Here is a 17043-nt window from a genome sequence, read left to right as displayed (position 1 = left end):
AAACCAGTTGACAAGACGAATAGGAGTATGTGTGATACCATTTTGTGTCTAACTACAGTCAGATCTCGCATCCAAAGGGAAAGCGGCAAGATCCTGGTCCCTGACTACTTATCTCCTACTGAATCAATCCTGATTTGTCACCGCTGAATTGTTTCTGTTTTTGTAGTTGTATATACCAAACCGGATTTGTCAACACTGAATTATCCTGAGTTTGTAAAATTGGTACATCATCAACCCATACATGGACACACGTGCCTCCATTGAGCAGACGAGGCTCTGTTCGGCCGGCTAAATTTTGGCTAAAACTAGCTGATCCAAACACTGTTGTGGCCGAACGGGGCCGAATCAACATGGTATAAAAGATGAATCTTCTAGTCGGGTTAATCTGTTTATGTTGGCCAGTTACGAAATTAGTGTGTTCATGGATAGACAGATTTTTTTTTCTTCTGAGAACGATGATTTCATTCAACTCCTCATATACAGGCTGCCAAGTACTGCTACAGCAGAAACTCCACAAAACGGTCCTAATTTACAAAACTGACACAGCAACAGTCGAAACTCTTCAAAACGACAGGTTGTCCTCGACGAGGCAGCCGTCGTCGAAGCTCCACAGCGGCATGGCGTTGCTCTGCACGGCGTCCGCGCTGAACAGGCTGTCCAGTGACTCGTACGCTCCGGCGTCGAAGAAGGCGAACTGGTCGCCGAAGAGGAGCGCGTCGAACAGCTCGTCCGGCTCGGAGCCGGAGGAGGCCCGGGGCGACGCCTCGTCTTCGGTGCTCTCCGGCTCGGTCCTCGGCCGCTTCTTGTCGCCGCTCTGGCCGGCCTCGACGTCGAGGGCTGGAGCCTCGTCGTACGCCGAGAACACGCCCCGCCACGGGAAGTCCGGGAGCGCGCCGGCTGCTTCTTCGGCGGCCTCGTGCTTGAAGAACGCCGCCGCCGCACGCTGCTCTTCCTCCTCTTGGTCGACGAGGTCGATGATGGCGGCGTCAGCGGCGCGGGCGCGCTTGCGGCTAGCTGGAGCCCCGGCGGCGGCGGCGGAGGGGAAGTTGAGCTTGGCCCTGGGCCCGCGGACGTCGCGCGCGGCGTGGTCGTAGGCGAGCGCGGCGGCCTCGGCGGAGGGGAAGGTGCCGAGCCAGACGCGGACGCCCTTGACGGGGTCGCGGATCTCGGCGGCCCACTTGCCCCACGGGCGGCGCCGGACGCCCCTGTACTGCTGCGCGGGCTTCCGGCGCCGGCTCGGCTGCTCCTGGCGCGCCCTGGGCTTCGTCGGCGTCGCCGGGGACGACGAGGCGCGGAAGACGAAGGCGGGCTTGCTCTCCACCTCCACCTCCTCCCCCGCCTCCATCATCTCCTCGTCCTCCTCGGAGTCCTCGTCGAACTCCCGGAACGCTGCCTCGAAGTCGTCGGCCTTCCGCTGCTTGCCCTTGCCGGCGGGCCACGCCGCGCCGCCGCCGCCGCCGCGGCGCGCCGGCGTGCTCGGGATGAGCTCGGCGAGGATCGCACCACCACACATCTTTGCTCTGCCTGTCTCTCTACTTCCTGGTTGGTTTGGTTGGCTCTGGAAGCGAGTCGTTCGCTAGCTAGCCTTTTTGTGCTTGCTTGGGAATGAATTGAGGTCTCGGGCCGACGAGGCGCTCTTAAATAGGGAAGGAGAAGAAGAGGAGGAGAAGGCGCTAGCGAAGGCGGCGGTGACAACAGACAAGTGGGTGTGGTGGTGGTGGCGTGGGGGCTCCAAAATTCGCGGGAAGGCAGCTTCATGACAGCGTGTGAGGGGATAAGGCCGCCGCGGACACGCCAGCACGGGCCACCTCGTCGCTATTCGGCGGTTGGACCCCGGGAGAGGTCGGGTGGTGCAATGCATCTGCCCCCCGCCCAGCCAGTTGCGTCTGGCGTCCCGGCCACGCTCGGTGAGGACGGAGGACAGACAGCGACGGCAACACCCGTGTAGACCCGGGCGGCCGGGCTGGTCCGCGGTTTTTGAGCTTTTCGCCGATCCGGGGCAGCGGTCCTACTCTGCGGCCATCGTTGTTGCCGCTGAACGCACCGAGGGGAGTGGAGACCCGACGCCGAGAGCGCGTGCCCGCCACGCGCTGGAGCCCTTGGAGCGCGTCGCGAGGCGGCCACAGGGTCTGCCGCAGAGATGGTTGCCAGCGTCGCGCGCGACGGTGTCCGGCTGTCCGCCAAACCAAAAACCTCCTCCCGTCCCCCAGTTTGTGGGAAGGCTGTATTGGCAAGTGGCGCAACTGGGGATTTCTTCGCGAACGCGCTCGTAGCGCGGTGGCTACGACTCCGGTGATGGAGCGTGCCCGCCCAGGTTTGATTCGACGAACTGGTGTCGTAGGGGTTTTTCTCCGTATTTGTTTTCGTGCAGGTTCTGGATATTTACGTGACGCTACATTGGAACTACGATGTGTCTGTTGTCTATGAGGCTCGTGTGGTTTCAGTGATCTCCAGAAGTACGTTTGAAGTGTATAGGTTGTAGCTTTTAGAGGTGTGTGTGGTGATGTGAGTGTGTTGTGTAGAGTACAGATACTACAACTTGTACGTTCGGAGTCCAGTCTAAAAAAACTGGGGATTTCTTCTAAGCAAGTGTCGTTAGCTGCTCCACTCCACCAGTAAAGCAAGTGTGGTGTGATAAGACCGAAGGGTTAGCGCTAATGATGATTTGACAAAGTTTTAGCAAGTGGAGGGAGAGGCTTCGGGCCTTTTCCAAGTGGCCCCCACATAAGAGACGACGAAACACCAATAGCGTAACGCAGTCCTTTTTTCGGGCTACACAAATAGTCTAGAAGTAGACAAATCGCGGCGAGCGGTGTTTCGATACATCGTCTTCGGTCATGTGCTCTAATGATCTGAGACCCAAAACCAGGAGGCTCGCCCAAGTTTCTCGCAAAGTGGTATAGGTAATGGTAGTAGTGGGAGGGCTGGACATGGACAGAGCTCACGTGCTTGCTGCGCTTAGCTGAGGTCTCGCCAAGCTCAACGATCGGCAAGGTCGAGAGCTCCACGCAAACTGACAAACTCCAAGCTTATCAACACTGGAGCTATACAAAATTGAACGGAAAAACTCCACTTGCAACAAGATATTTTCCCCTCTCTGCGCGTTGACACGGCGAGAAAACGGGAGATGTTCTCGATAACACGAGGGGTCTATGAATTTATTATTTTTTTATTAACTTTTCCTATATTTTAGGTGTCTGAATATTAAGATGATTTCAGCCAACACTCTTATACCTCTAACTAGTACAAGTAAATTGTTACTTTTGTGATTTGTTATGTTTTTGTGTCATAACATATCAATTTTGTCTTTGTCTTCCTATAGAAAATAATTATGAATTGTTAATTATCTTTGTGCCAACACAAATCAGATTTTATCAGGTTTATGGTTTTGTGTAACGGGTTTTTATTCTCGGTTCCAAAGTTGTAGATTGCGTTTACAGAAATAGCAACAAACAAAATCTACAATTTTATTATAAAAATATATGTAATAACTGTCGTCTGAAAGAAAACTCAAATTCAAGTACCTCAATTTGAGCAAATCCCTTTTTTATTATGACGACCTGACATCTTCATCATTTTTTCTGTATGTATTGTTGGGCCGTTCCATGGGCCTTTGAAGCCTTTTTCTCTGTTCTAAAGCCAACTGGACTGAGTTTTGATGAAATGCGTTTATGGGCCACGAGTCCACGACCACAGGAGTCAGCACAGGACTACAAGATGTCCAATTTGTTTGCAGACTCGATGAGGATGGGGTATGGAAGAGGTACGTACAGAACTCATTCGGTTTGATTGCCCTAAGGATATGATCGTGTCAATTATGTCAATGTAGAATTAAACCAAACTGCTAATTGTCTTACTTTTATGGGGTTGGTGGGACGCGAGAAAAGCTAATGCCGGTGAGATCGTTTAGTAATTGGGAGTGCAGGACATGGACAGTCGTTGCTGCGCTTAGCTAAGGTCTCGCCAAGCTCAACGATCGGCAAGCTCGAGAGCTCCACGCAAACTCCAAGCTTGTCAACACTAGAGCTAGAAAATTGAACGCAAAAAATTCCAAGATCTTTTCCCCCCTCTCTACGCCTGCGCGTCGACACCGCGAGAAAACAGGAGATGTTCTCCATAACATGACAGGCCTACGATTTTTTTTTTTAGAAACATGACAGGCCTAGGAATCTTAAACTCTTATAAAGCAAAACTCCATTAACCTATTTCTCTGCTTCCACGTTGTGCCACATCATCAACATTGGTCCAGCCGTCAGATCTTAAGTAGTCAACTCTATCCTCACTGTTGATTGTTTGAGCCTCCCCTTTAGCTTCCAAGCCATTGATAAAAGGTAACTGATCATCATTGCTACAAATGAAAAATAATAATAATGGGCAATCACTAGGCCATCAGCAGCTTTTTTTTCTAATGCCAACGACACCACTCCTCTTCCGATTCCTCTCCCTGCTCCACCCATTTCCTGCAGCCTGTTCGTTTCGGCTGAAACGATCATGGATTATTACTGCTGGCTGGTTTGGTATAAGAAAAAGCACTGTTCTGGCTTATAATCCACGATCGTTTACGACCAAGCGAACATGCCGTTGTATCGTGACAATAAAGGATGAGCCTCCCTCCATAGTCCATAACATGACAGGCCATCAGCAGCTACCTTGAACAACCCTCCCTCCTCACGAGTGAATCCTCATCCATGGAAGCTTCTTAATCACAATGATCATTGCCGTAACTATCTCGATCTGCAAATCCTGAACCAGGGTGCTTCTTCCTTCTTGCCTATGACTCCATGAGGTATCTCTGTTCGCTTAAACTTATCAGCCGGCTTATCAGCTACAATCTACAATATTTTTCTCTCATAACAAAACAGTTTCAACCGGCTTATCAGCCGGTTTATGTATCAGCCGAACAGAGTCGCCGAAGCTAGCAGGGATAGTGTCATGCTTCTTGGCACCTGCAGTGTTTCTGTACACATTATTATTTCTCATATACATTACTTCTGTTTCTAGAACTTGGTTTGCAGCATTGATTAGATTTTATTTGTTTCTTATTCTTATCTCCAATAGCTGCAGTCCAGATGCACGTCAGTGAGTCATCATTTTATTCTACTAAATGGCTGCATGTTTTTCTAGATCTCAAGATCGTCTATTCAGCTCATATAAGTAACATTATGTTTTCCTTTGACATTTTTCATATTATCTATCTTCTAAAGTCAATAGAGGAGTTATTCAACTCCTCCTGAATTTTTTTATTCCAACTCCAACATGTTGTTTGCAGTCATTCAAGAATGAATAATGAATGCTACTCGAATCTTTTAGCTCCTACCAACTACAGATCTTTGATTACCAATCATCGTAAACCACACCACAATTCTCGCGGCAACGTGCGGGGAATTATCTAGTTGTATTACTATTGATGACGACTTGACATTTTCATCATTTTTCTGTGTAATTGTTGGGCTCTTCCATGGGTCTGTCAAGCCTTTTTCTCTATCCTAAGCCAACTGGACTGAGTTTGGTGAAACGCGTTTATGGGCCACGACAGCAGGAGTCAGGACAGATTACAGGACTACAAAGATGTCCAGTTTGTTCGCAGCTGTACGGAGATGGGGCTCATTTGCTATTTTGCTTCCTAAAATGCAAATTTGTGAAACATCGTTGAAGGGCTATGAAAGTTTGTTTGCAACTGTACGAAGATGGGACTCATTTGCTTTCTAAAATGCAAAATTGTGAAACATTGTTGAAGGGCTATGAATATGGAAGAGGTGTATACAAAACTCCTTTAGGGCCGTTTGGATCTCTTCGTTTTTGAGGAATTGAAATCTACTTAATAGATTAGGATATTTGGCTTAGAAATTTGACATTTCATATCTTTCCCAAGCTCACAAATAAGTCTATCTTAAATTCATAGGGTGCGAGATAAAAATGGATTCTATAGATCACTATTATGCTATAATTCTACTCTCCAACTTATAACACACTCTTCAACTCACTTCCATACAATAGAAATGCAACATATAAGTATGTCCCTTGTATACCTAACAACAAATATACAAATATATTCCATATATAACTATATTAGCTTAATTAATCTATGTCTAAATTGCAACAGTCAGAATGAATTCAATTCCAACGATCCAAACGGGCCCTTAGTCTAATTGTCCCAAGGATTTGATCATGTCCATTATGTCAATGGAAAATAAAACCAAACTGCTAATTGTCTTACTTTTAGGGGCTAGTGGGATGCGAGAAATAAAGATAAATAATGCCGCTGAGATGGTTTAAGTACTTGTGGCCAAGTAATTTACAGGATGAAGCATATGACTATTGAAATTGAGGCTTTGGTACCTGCACATTACAGTGAAGGTTCCAAGCTTTAATAAAATAATATTGGATCCCTCCCCAGCATGGAAGTTTGAAAATGAATGTTTGATGGTGCTTTTGAAGCTAGAACAAGTGTGGTCGTCGGGGTTTTGTAATAATTCGGAATAATGAAGGAACTGGCCTCATTGCAGGAGCTGGTAATCACCACCAGTACACGATGAGGCGGAAGCTTGTCTTGTAGGTTTACAAGTAACAATTGTGCATAGAATCTCACGTGTAGGTGGAAACTAACTTTTTGCCGTTGGTCAAACTCACAACCCTTAAATCATCAGATTATGTGTGGGGACTCCACACTGGCTGTCTAGCTAGTGCCATGTGTTGTCCTCTCGACTGACGTAGCACTAACTAGAGGGACATAGGAAGGCTCCCCAAAGTCGCCATCCACGATCTCCCTTAGCTCAGCTAACCGCAGGATCAAGTTAAATTGTAGAGGTACACACCACGTTCTAGTCATCAAGAGACATTTAGCACAAACATCATACCCAACTATAATTCAGAAAAACTTTACAAGTTAATGAGTTAAAAATTTCATCTATTATCCTGATTTCTAAGGCATACTCTCGTATAATCATTTCATCAGAGTAACTACACCTTCGGGGGGCCATTGACTTCACTCGAGCTTGGCTTGAGCAATCACCAAGTCTTTGACACCTATAACAACTTAACGGCAGTACCGTGAGTATAATTATACTCAGAGGACTTATTCCAACATAAGATATTTGGTGGATAGAACAAGTAATTAATAGGCATTTGTAAGGTTGCGAAAAAGTATGGTGTTGATTAACATATCAAATGCTATGCTCAAGTTGCTATTCAATTGAGTGGAACAAGTAACATATGAGCAACTTGGATATAAGTTACCACTTACTCTCACTACTCTGAAATTAGTAGTAAGAGCAGCCACGTTATCGTCTAAGAACTTTTATGCTTTCAGAAGAAACTTTGCAGAGGTGTACAATTGTACCCACATGGAGACCACGCAAGAATGAACCTCCATATTAGTGCCTAGATAAGGGTTGCCTCAAGTCTCCAACCTTTCTCCAGTGTGGCCAACTAACCTATGAACGGTGCGACGATTGAGCCGAGGTACTTTCTCTTTTAGCTACCCCACGCCACACCTCGAGCTTAATCCATGTGATCTGGCACCACTAAGTACTCAGCTTGCCATACCCATACATGACATGTGATCTGTATGGGGTTACTCTAACTCACTATCATAGAGAAACAGTCCTTAGCTACTCCACAAGCTACGCACTCGAGATAGCCAGCCAGGTTGCAAACCTGGCTTAGCCAGTTTTTCCAATAATATTCAACATGATCCTCCTTTGACCAATTTTGAGTGGAAACAACCTATTTATGGCTTGAGTGTTGATCTTAATTGATCGCAGGTTGTACATATTTATGACTTGATTGTTGATATGATGTGATTTAGCTTGAGAAGGATAAGAATTTGAATGCCACAATCATGGTCGAAAGATATCTATTTGATTCTTCAGTGAAAGTTCATCATACATCCTAGCAAAGGTTGCTATAAATTATGATATGATGTATTTTAATAATGTGATATTTTTAACTGCAATGATAGAGTAGCATATAATTCTTTCTTCGATCTCACTCCTTAACTAATGTTGTGTTGTTTTTCCTTAGAGGAGGCTTTTATAGAGAGGGCAAAGAGTGTAACTCTTGTGTGGAAACCAAGGTCTTTACCGCTGAGGTGAAAAACACAAGGTTTGGTACGTTTTAAGGCATAAGCTCAGATCATATCGAACTTTGTCATCATTAATCCCCTTTCTTTGTTCTTGTAAATTACATTTTGAAAATAAAAAGTGTTTTATTAGCAGTAGCAGAACTGTGTGAACCACTCATTGGTCTAGTGATAACAATGTATTTGACTGCTTCTTTAAAAGCAAATTTTGTAACTAAGAATGAGAGGCAACACGTGTCTAGTTAAACATTAGAATAGGCATAAACTATTGGAAGGGTTGCTGTTGGTTCAGTTAGGGTTCAAAATGTAAAACAGAAAATATAGGGTATAGCAATTGTGGATATAAAAGAGAGTACCAATAGTTGCTCGGTACAAGAAGCCCAGTAAGTGTGTCTATTACAAGCCTCCAGTAAGTGTTGTAGTTGTAGTAGTTGGTATGAGTGTAGATTAGTTGCACTCCAAACACATCTATGTAGAAACTTTGTCTTCTTTAGAAAATATCTTCACCCTCCTGTCGGGGTCGTAACCCCGGGGTGTCTCAAGGCACCGATTAGTTAGCAGGTCATGTGGCCCGCAATACACCAGTTAGCGGAAGCCCAAACGACCGAGGCCCAACTAAGCCAAGCAAGCCAGGCCGAACGATAAGGCCACAGCCAGCCATGACCCCCTCTTTCCTGCCTTAGCCGCATGGCGCTAGAAAGGCGCACCTCTCCCCCATCACTACCCCTGGAAGGAACGGGGAGAGGTCGAGCGCCAGCAAGCGTGCCTCCTCTAACAAGAACAAGCACGCCGCACTGACCCTGCAAGGACCAAGGGGACAACAGTCATCTTGGTCCGGTCAGACGCCATCCCTGTGCCACGCCGCACAGACAAGACAATACCACCCAAAGCGGTGACAACAGGTACGATGACCATTAGCCAGATACGGCCCGACAAAACAAGAGTACAATCCTGTCCACTATAGGATGGGATCCACGACGAGGTCCTTGACTCAGAGGCCATCCAGGCTGGCGGGAACCACGATCCCAACGATAGGGATCGTGGCCCCTTGCTCTTCAAGACAACAAGGCAATCCACGATCTAGGGCGACCACCAACTCCTGTACGACGCCCTAGGAAACCAGGAGATGATGACGAAGACCGCGGCGGAGACCACATCGCACAGGACGGTTGGCAAACCACCATCGTGTCTACAGTGCCACCACCGCCGGCACAGTGGCACCACGCCACACCATGCCGCGACATGGACACAAGACCATGACAACAGCCACGCACGGACGCGCACCGCAAGATGGCGTAGCTTGCAAGCCAACATAGCTAGGACCTTCCTCAAGCTCACGACCCTTCGGTCGGGAGAACCTATTGCTTTGTATGCGTCCTGGCCCCGAACTCTATATAAGGGCAGCTAGGGCACCCTTTCTAGGGATTCATCCTCTACCATTTCATTCATTCCCCATAGTAGTAGGGCTCCTGGAGCTTCCCTTCGGGCAGCCCACCACCTAGCTTATGTTCTTCTACCTCTTCCACCATTCTTGCATCCCTCGTTGTAAGAACTTCAGAGCATTCAAATGAGGAACATGCACTTGATCTTCTCCGAGACTGGACGTAGGGCTCCAGCCTGAACCAGTATAAATCCTCATGTCTTTTGGATGCTACCATCGTCTTCCTAGATCAACGCGGCAATCGTATAAATTTACTAGTCCAGTTTACAAAACACCGACACCTCCTATCAACAAATGCCTTTATATAGATAGGAGAGCTTTTGAAAATGATAGGTCTTTCCCACTTGGGAGGAATACATACTGCTCTAGTTGAGTCTTAAACATAATGTAACTTTGACATATTATTTTTTCTCTTTGATGTTGTAAAACACATTTTAAAGATCAAAGTTTTTAACATGTTAGCATAGTAGAGTTGTGTGAAATCCTCTACCCATCTAATACTAGTGATATGCTTTTTATTGCACTAAGAATATGTTGCAAACGACAACTAAGTGGATAAAACAATTACGATTGGGATTAAGCTTGGTGGTTGGAAGCCTACGCCGTTCTGGGAGGCTTGTTTCCCAATTGCATATCGAATTAGAGAGTTTTGCAAGTAATTGTAATGTGAAGAAGAACAGTACTGATACTCATAGCGAGAAAAAGGGTATGTGGTTATCTTCCATCCCACCCCATATTGTCGGTACTATATCCAATCAGCAAAAGAAGCTATCGTTTCAAACATTTAAAATGATCTAGAAGCGTGTCATTATTTGTATCTAAAACGTCGGAGATAGTACCTATTTGTGGCTTGAGTTTGGATCTGTTGTGATTTAGCCTAAGTTGAAATGCTACAATTATGGTAAAAAACATATCTATTTAGCTCTTCAGTGGAAGTTTCTGATTTAGCACAACTTTATTATAGGATGGATTTTAATTTTCATAATGTGATATCTCCTTAAACTGCAACAGTGGAGTAGTGTACAATATTTTGTTTAATCTCACTCGTTAACTAATGTTTGTGTTGTTTTTTTGTATCCTTGGAGAAGTGTGAAATGAAAAATAAAGGGTATAGCTATCGTAACAGCAGTTGCTCAGCGCAAGATAGGACATGTTTCAACCCCACCCACCCTTGCACACACAAAATTGGGTATTCCCCTATTATGAGGGGTGTCCACTCCAGCAAACCCAGTAAAAATATTATAAGAGGATAAGACTGTTATTGCGTCGTGTTGCTAATCTTCCACTATGCCATTGTAAAGTTCATGCAAAGCTGCATAGACTAAATGTCACCATGGATTTTACTCCATTTTGGGCATGATCTTGTATAACCCACGAGGGTAAGACCTCCACACTCCATAAATATAATGGTCATGGATGGTATAAGCACACCCAATCGAATCAAAATCAATCTACTTCACCTATCTTACGTACTTTTGGCATAATCTATTCTAACCTCATGATGTGTTGATTTATTGATCTCCATGACCATAAATGGCGCTATAGGATTATTGCTAGGTGACCTAACACCCTGATGGATCCCTCTCGGGTGGGAGCCTCGATGACCTTTACTAGTTTGCTTGTAAACTAGTCGTTGCTCGTAAAGTAAGGATGTGTTTGGTTCTGGGACAGGACAAGGACAAGGAGGGATATCATACCTTATCATGGTGTTTGGATCTAGGACATAGGGGAACGGTCTGTCCCTAGGAGGGAATCTACCTCTAAGAAGTTGTCCCCTGTTGTCCCTCAAAAATTGAGGTACCGGGCGTTCCTCTTCAGCTATTGTTTCTTCTCCGTCTCTTCAAACTCATGACATCTCTACTTTTCTTCTTCGAACCCGCTCGCACGCCGTTGGTTGGCCACGCCACCAGGCCGCCTGCCCCCTTCGCCACTCGATCACCGCCGGTGGAGCTCCGACAGCGCCCGCTCGAGGCGGGGTCGTGTGAGCGGTGAGCGAGATCCACGAGCGCCGGGTGAGATCCGCACGAGCGCGAAGTCCACGTTGTGGCTAGGGCTAGGAGGGGTAGAGCTCAGGGCGGGGGCGGGAGAGGCGATCGACGGTTGAGGGAGATGCGAAGCTTGGGACGGACTCCATGGCGCGGTCAGGGTGGTGGAAGGAGGAAGATGGTGAGCTAGAGAGGATGAAACATAGGCCCCACCTAAATGGATGTCGAACATATCACCAACGGCGACATATCCTGTTTCATCCTCATTCCTCCAACCAAATAAAGAACAAGGACGTCCCCATCCCCATCCCCCTACCAATCATAGAGATGGAACTATTCCATCACAGCAAATGGGAATGGATTCATCCCATCCCTCTTGTTCTAGAACCAAACACACCCTAAGCGAGATAGTTACCTTTGTTGGTTTGTTCATAAACTTAGCTATCCACCACAATGAAAACGGTGAGATTTACCCCTTCTTGGGAACAACCCTAGAAAACCACCCTATCTGGTTTCAGAAACCATATCACCTAGTTTTGACTGACTACACTACAAGGTTTTGTTCTGCAATCGGAAAAAGTCTAGATAACCCCTTTACCTCTAACAGGGTGTCATGTTAATTCACTGAACTACAAAACCATCTGTTGGACACATTAAAGTTTTGCAAACCGGTTAAAATACACCTTGTGGTGGTTTTACAGGGTGGTTTGGCTTACATGGACAGCCAACGTGGCTCAGTTGGACACGGTGGCCCTTGGGCCCGCTCGTCGGGTACCTATGGCGCATAAGAGAAGGAACAGAACCATCTGTTCCGTGCAGCCCCTCGACCAAATCGCTCCCACTCCTCAACCTCGCTCTCTCCGCAACCCTTCTCTCGCTCGCACGTCGCGGAGGATGGGCGGATGATCGGCCGAATCTTCTGGTGATGGCTTCCTACAGTCCGATCAGGTGTGTCTTCCTTAGCCGTTGGCTCTGTTGGTTTGATTTACGCGATGACAGATTTGATTGGGCTGACTTTAGGGGGCAATTGGGGTTTTCTGTTCTTGTTCATTAGGGGCGACAATAAATGAAGTTGCGATTTTAGCTGTTCTAGAGGTGTTATTTGGTGTAACCCTGGGGATTGAGGATTACTTGGTGTTAGGTTTTTTGTTCGATTGCATTGAACTGGTTTATGCAGTTTTAGGTTTAGGGGTTATGGTTCTGTTTAAGTAGAATTGTTCAATGTTTTGTTTTTGCTTTCAGGATGGATTGGTGTTCTAGTGTTTTAGTGTGTGATCACGTTTGCGCCAACAGATTGACGAGCTTTCACTTGTGAATTCATGTTCTGGTCGTCGCTAATACTGCTCTCATGGCTGATTGCATCATTTGGTTGGTCATGTACTACTTGAAATATCAAATATCCATGAGCTACGCGTTGCACACAGGGAGTCAGTGACAGGCTGCCAGTCTTCTTCAGTTCACAGATCGAGGCCCTCCTAATATGTGGTGTATAAGCGAAGAGGCAACAAAAATTACACCGTACTATTATTGTGCAGCGGTTTGCAGCAGTGTGATGTGCCGATTTGATCCCTGCATCTTGGGCGCCGCTGCGTGCCGTCTGTGGAACGCATCGCGGCGCTTCCTGACTAGCATCTCCATCTCCCGCCGCTCCTCTTTGGCTATGTGGCGGCACCGGCATTCGGCGCTGCAAAAGCCTTGCTCTCCTCTGCAGACAGAATGAAACCCACATGAGTAACTGATTGCCGGCAGATTGCAGCACGCGGCAGTAGTGAAGAAGCCGGTTTAAGAGAGGAGTTCTATATATCGATCTTACTTACTTGTACACGAAGACGTCCATGGTGGTGTCCAGGTCCTTGTGGCAGCAGGAGCAGCGCTTCAAGAACTCGAGTCCCGCAAACACCCGGCCGCCGTTGTCGTGGCACTTGGCTGCGCTCGTCGACGTCGACGCCGGCGGAATCCTCACCGCGGACTTCCTCAGGACTGTGGGCAGCTGCTTCCTCGGCGACGGCTGGATGATGAGCCGGAGCCCGACGAGCAGCTCGCCGCCGGAGGCCGCCATTGCTGCTGGCATCGAGGTCGAGGCACCCACTCCCTCCTCGAGGTGGAAGAGACTTGGCGCTCTTGGGATCATTCTATGCGAGATGCAAATATCTCTCTCTTGCTTTTAGCGGTCTCTGACTCTCTGTGCTTGTACTAGGAGCGACTGAGATAGAGAAGATATTGCAAGAGGAAACGAAGGCAAGCAATGTCCACTCGTGAGGTGCTTGAGCTTCTGCCGGGGGTGCGCTGCGCTCATATATAGCGCATCAATTGTACTGTGGGCATACACGTTTTATTAGTTCTTGTGGACACAGTTTACTTTAGTTGGCCGGGGCCGCGAAAAGGCTCCCGTCCTGACCGAGAAAGAAATGTTTGTTTTGTTGCAAGGAATCCCGCACATGCCACACATGGATGGCGCGGGCATGTTGTTCTGAATTTCACAGCGTGCGATTTATCACGCGATTGGGCTGGGGCCCGGCCTGGCCCGCAGTATTTGTGGTGCTGTTGTCCGTGTGGGCGCCACATATATATATACGGATTTTCGATTGCGAATTGCGATAACTTTGTCAGCGTCAATGCCACGCACGCTAACAATCGCAGCCACACGGGAAAGCGTGGTTTTTTTTTTTTTTTGAGGGGAGCGTGGATTATACTCCTATTTGAATTATGGAGCGGTTGCTGTCGATCGACTGAGCGAAACGGCCCAAGTGTGCTTAATTTCTACTGAGAGCCTGAGCTGTATACGCCATGTGAGGCGCGCGTTAGAGTTGGATCGGCCTACTGGCCTAGTAGTAGCTAGGGAGGATAATTTAGAGTTGGGTTGGCCTACCGCCGAGGGAGAACGCGTGCGTTTGGTATGGACGCAACGAGAAAGGCGGCAACACATATCTGCATGGGATAATGGGAGGCGCGCAAGGGGCCTGCGCCTGCAGACGTGCATCCGATGCGATGCTCCTCGTCCTCGTCCTCGTCCTCGTCCTCGATGGCTCTCTCCATGGCGGCCGCGCGGCCTCCTATGAACATCGGCCGCATCGCAGCAGCAGCTAGCTCTTCGTGCAGCACGCGTGCAGTGTTTGCAAGCGACGCCTTATTCCTTTTTCCGAGACACGTTGGCGACGACGAGGTGGATTCGCCCGTGCGGGCCTCTAGCTCGATCGTGCACCACCAATCAACTCGATCGGTTTTGTCAATCTTCAAACGAGAACAAAAATAAATTCACAAATAGTACTTCGGTGTTGTTGCTCAGCACTAGGAAGGGATCCGGTTCACTAATTATTCCCATTATTACTCATGGTCTTCTTGGTGCCACGCATACTCCGTATGTACTGGTACATGATAACAATGGAAGGTAACAAACACATCATAGTGATGACAAGTGTGGGTGTTGTCTTCACCGATCTAGATGACAAAACGTCCTGTCCATTCACTACTGGAGGCGCATGTTTTGCCGAGGGCCTTGGCAAAGGACTAGAAACCCTCGGCAAAGGCTTTGCCGAGGGCTGCCCTCGGCAAAGACCCCTCGGGGAATTTTTAGACGGCGAAGGGGTCTTTGCCGAGGGCCCTTTATTGGGCACTCGGCAAAGAAAAGACGCCGTCCGATGCCGGCGCCGTTGGCGGTTTCTTTGCCGAGGGCTGACCCTCGGCAAAGAAATGGTTTTTTTTTTGAATTTGTTTGCCGAGGGCCGACCCTCGGCAAATAAAAGTTTTTATTTTTTTTAAATCTTTGCCGAGGGCCTCCTCTATGACCCTCGGCAAAGAAAATTTCAGGATTTTTAAAAAATTCTTTGCCGAGGGCCGGCCCTCGGCAAAGAAATGGTTTTTTTGAATTTTTTTAACCCTTTGCCGAGGGCCTACTCTCTGGCTCTCGGCAAAGAAATTGGCAGGATTTTTTAAAAATTCTTTGCCGAGGGCCGGCCCTCGGCAAAGAAATGGTTTTTTTGAATTTTTTTAACCCTTTGCCGAGGGCCTACTCCCTGGCCCTCGGCAAAGAAATTGGCAGGATTTTTTCCAAAAAATCTTTGCCGAGGGCTATTGCTTGGGCCCTCGGCAAATGACACTTCTTTGCCGAGGGCCTTGGTCATTGCCCTCGGCAAAGAGGCAGAAATTTAAATTTTTTTTTGTTTTTTGCATTCCATCGACACAAGCATTTCATATATATACATATATATATCACACAGAACCCATTTTCTCACAATATATCACAACCATAATTGTGAACCACAAATCACAATATATTACAACGACAAGTCACATGTTCATCATCATTCACATGTTTATTACGACAAGTTAATAAAATCCAAGCACAAGTCACAACCATAAATCACAAATCACGCTAAAGTCCAACCACATCACCTAGCACGAGTCCTCATCAAGCTAGCCTATGAGACGATGGTGAAGGAAAAGCAGGATCACCCGGTGACGCACTAGCGGGTTGATTGGAACCCGCGGACTGAAGCTGCACAAAGGAGCAGAGATTGCATGTGTGAGTAATCCGGGAAAACAGTTTTGAAACTTAGAGATTGCATCTAGTATTGTAGGAATACAAAAAGATTAGACTCAATTGAAAATTTCGGCAGCACCTCCCCTGCACGGGGAGGTTTCCAAAACCTGCAAGAAACGACGGCACGAACGCCGACATCCACAACGGCACGAACGCCGACATCCACAACGGCACGAACGCCGACATCCACAACGGCACGAAGGCCGACATACATGCAAAGCACAAGCGAAAAGTGAACTTTCATACTTACAGGAGTAGCTGCAGGAGTAGGAGGTGGAGGAGCTGAAAACTGCACAGGTACACCCGATGCTTGCCCAAGACTTTGCATGATCACCATCATCTCCGCCATCTGCTTCTGCGCGGCCTCGAACGCGACCTTCTGGGCCTGCAGCTGTGCGGTCAGCTCCGCGTTCTGCTCTTGACTTTGCCTTTTTGTTTCTTGCAGCTCGGCCTACAATATTTCACTCCAATGTATCAGTAATGCAAATCTAATTTAGGTGTTTAAATATGTACGTACGATGAGTAAAACAGGAATTACCTGGAGTGCTTGGAACTGCTGCAGTGCTGGAGACGGCCGTGGACGTATGGGCTGGCTGGAGCTCGTGCTCCGTGCTCGGATAGCGTCGAGGGAGGGAACAGTGGTGGAGTCGATGGCGCCGTCTGCAATCCACAGCCGCCCGTGCTTCTTGCCTCCTCCGAGCCTCATGATCGCCTCTGCATCAATGGGCTCAGTGCACACATTGTAATCTTCCCCATAGATCCCCCTTACCGTTGACGTGTACTCTTAGACTTTAGTGTACACGTTCGGGTCGGAGTACACCTGGGGCGGGGCAGCCGGGTCGAAGGAGACAGAGGACGACGCCCTGCCCATGTGAGACATAGCCCACGCAGAGAACTCTGAGATCTCTTCGCCCGGGTGCGCAGCCTCCTACGAGAAAGACGGGAAGATGGTGAGAAATCAAATAGAATTGAGCGTCAAAATAAATGAAAGAAATCA

At 47.6% G+C, this 17043-nt stretch overlaps 3 protein-coding genes across 4 annotated transcripts; all 3 read right to left on the bottom strand.

Moving 5' to 3' along the window:
- Positions 1 to 459: 459 nt before the first annotated feature.
- LOC136505885 (ethylene-responsive transcription factor 1-like) lies at positions 460 to 1619 on the bottom strand. Its single transcript, XM_066501019.1, has one exon. The coding sequence runs from the start codon at positions 1511 to 1513 to the stop codon at positions 563 to 565; it is 951 nt and encodes a 316-aa protein (XP_066357116.1). The 5' UTR covers positions 1514 to 1619; the 3' UTR covers positions 460 to 562.
- A 10493-nt stretch (positions 1620 to 12112) lies between these two features.
- Positions 12113 to 13771, bottom strand: LOC136505874 (FCS-Like Zinc finger 17-like). Its single transcript, XM_066501011.1, has 2 exons — positions 13324 to 13771; positions 12113 to 13211 (listed from the first exon to the last, which is right to left on the bottom strand). Exons 1-2 carry the CDS (start codon positions 13635 to 13637, stop codon positions 13031 to 13033), a joined length of 495 nt encoding a protein of 164 aa, XP_066357108.1. The 5' UTR covers positions 13638 to 13771; the 3' UTR covers positions 12113 to 13030.
- Positions 13772 to 15756: 1985 nt separating this feature from the next.
- Positions 15757 to 16752, bottom strand: LOC136505857 (uncharacterized). Of its 2 annotated transcripts, none has more exons than XM_066501003.1 (3): positions 16585 to 16752; positions 16293 to 16497; positions 15757 to 16001 (listed from the first exon to the last, which is right to left on the bottom strand). In XM_066501003.1, exons 1-3 carry the CDS (start codon positions 16750 to 16752, stop codon positions 15970 to 15972), a joined length of 405 nt encoding a protein of 134 aa, XP_066357100.1. In that variant the 3' UTR covers positions 15757 to 15969. The 2 variants fall into 2 exon arrangements, with proteins under 2 accessions (XP_066357100.1, XP_066357093.1); XM_066500996.1 differs by having other exon boundaries at positions 16297 to 16497.
- Between the last annotated feature and the right edge of the window lie 291 nt (positions 16753 to 17043).

The sequence above is a fragment of the Miscanthus floridulus genome, chromosome 1, assembly GCF_019320115.1.
Source record: "Miscanthus floridulus cultivar M001 chromosome 1, ASM1932011v1, whole genome shotgun sequence".
In the NCBI taxonomy this organism is placed as follows: Eukaryota; Viridiplantae; Streptophyta; class Magnoliopsida; order Poales; family Poaceae; genus Miscanthus; species Miscanthus floridulus.
The sequence above is the reverse complement of the archived record's forward strand: the minus strand, read 5'-3'. Positions and strand labels throughout refer to the sequence as shown.

Bases quoted from the DNA above. Each gene is read 5' to 3' on its own strand.
- LOC136505857 (XM_066500996.1), bottom strand. From the start codon at position 16,752: ATGAGGCTCGGAGGAGGCAAGAAGCACGGGCGGCTGTGGATTGCAGAC. The intron at 16,498-16,584 runs GTAATTCCTGTT...GAAATATTGTAG, and splicing joins AGCAGTTCCAAGCACTCCAG to GCCGAGCTGCAAGAAACAAA. The intron at 16,002-16,296 runs GTAAGTATGAAA...TCCTTTGTGCAG, and splicing joins CTACTCCTGCAGCTACTCCT to CTTCAGTCCGCGGGTTCCAA.
- LOC136505885 (XM_066501019.1), bottom strand. From the start codon at position 1,513: ATGTGTGGTGGTGCGATCCTCGCCGAGCTCATCCCGAGCACGCCGGCG.
- LOC136505874 (XM_066501011.1), bottom strand. From the start codon at position 13,637: ATGATCCCAAGAGCGCCAAGTCTCTTCCACCTCGAGGAGGGAGTGGGT. The intron at 13,212-13,323 runs GTAAGTAAGATC...TTCTGTCTGCAG, and splicing joins ATGGACGTCTTCGTGTACAA to AGGAGAGCAAGGCTTTTGCA.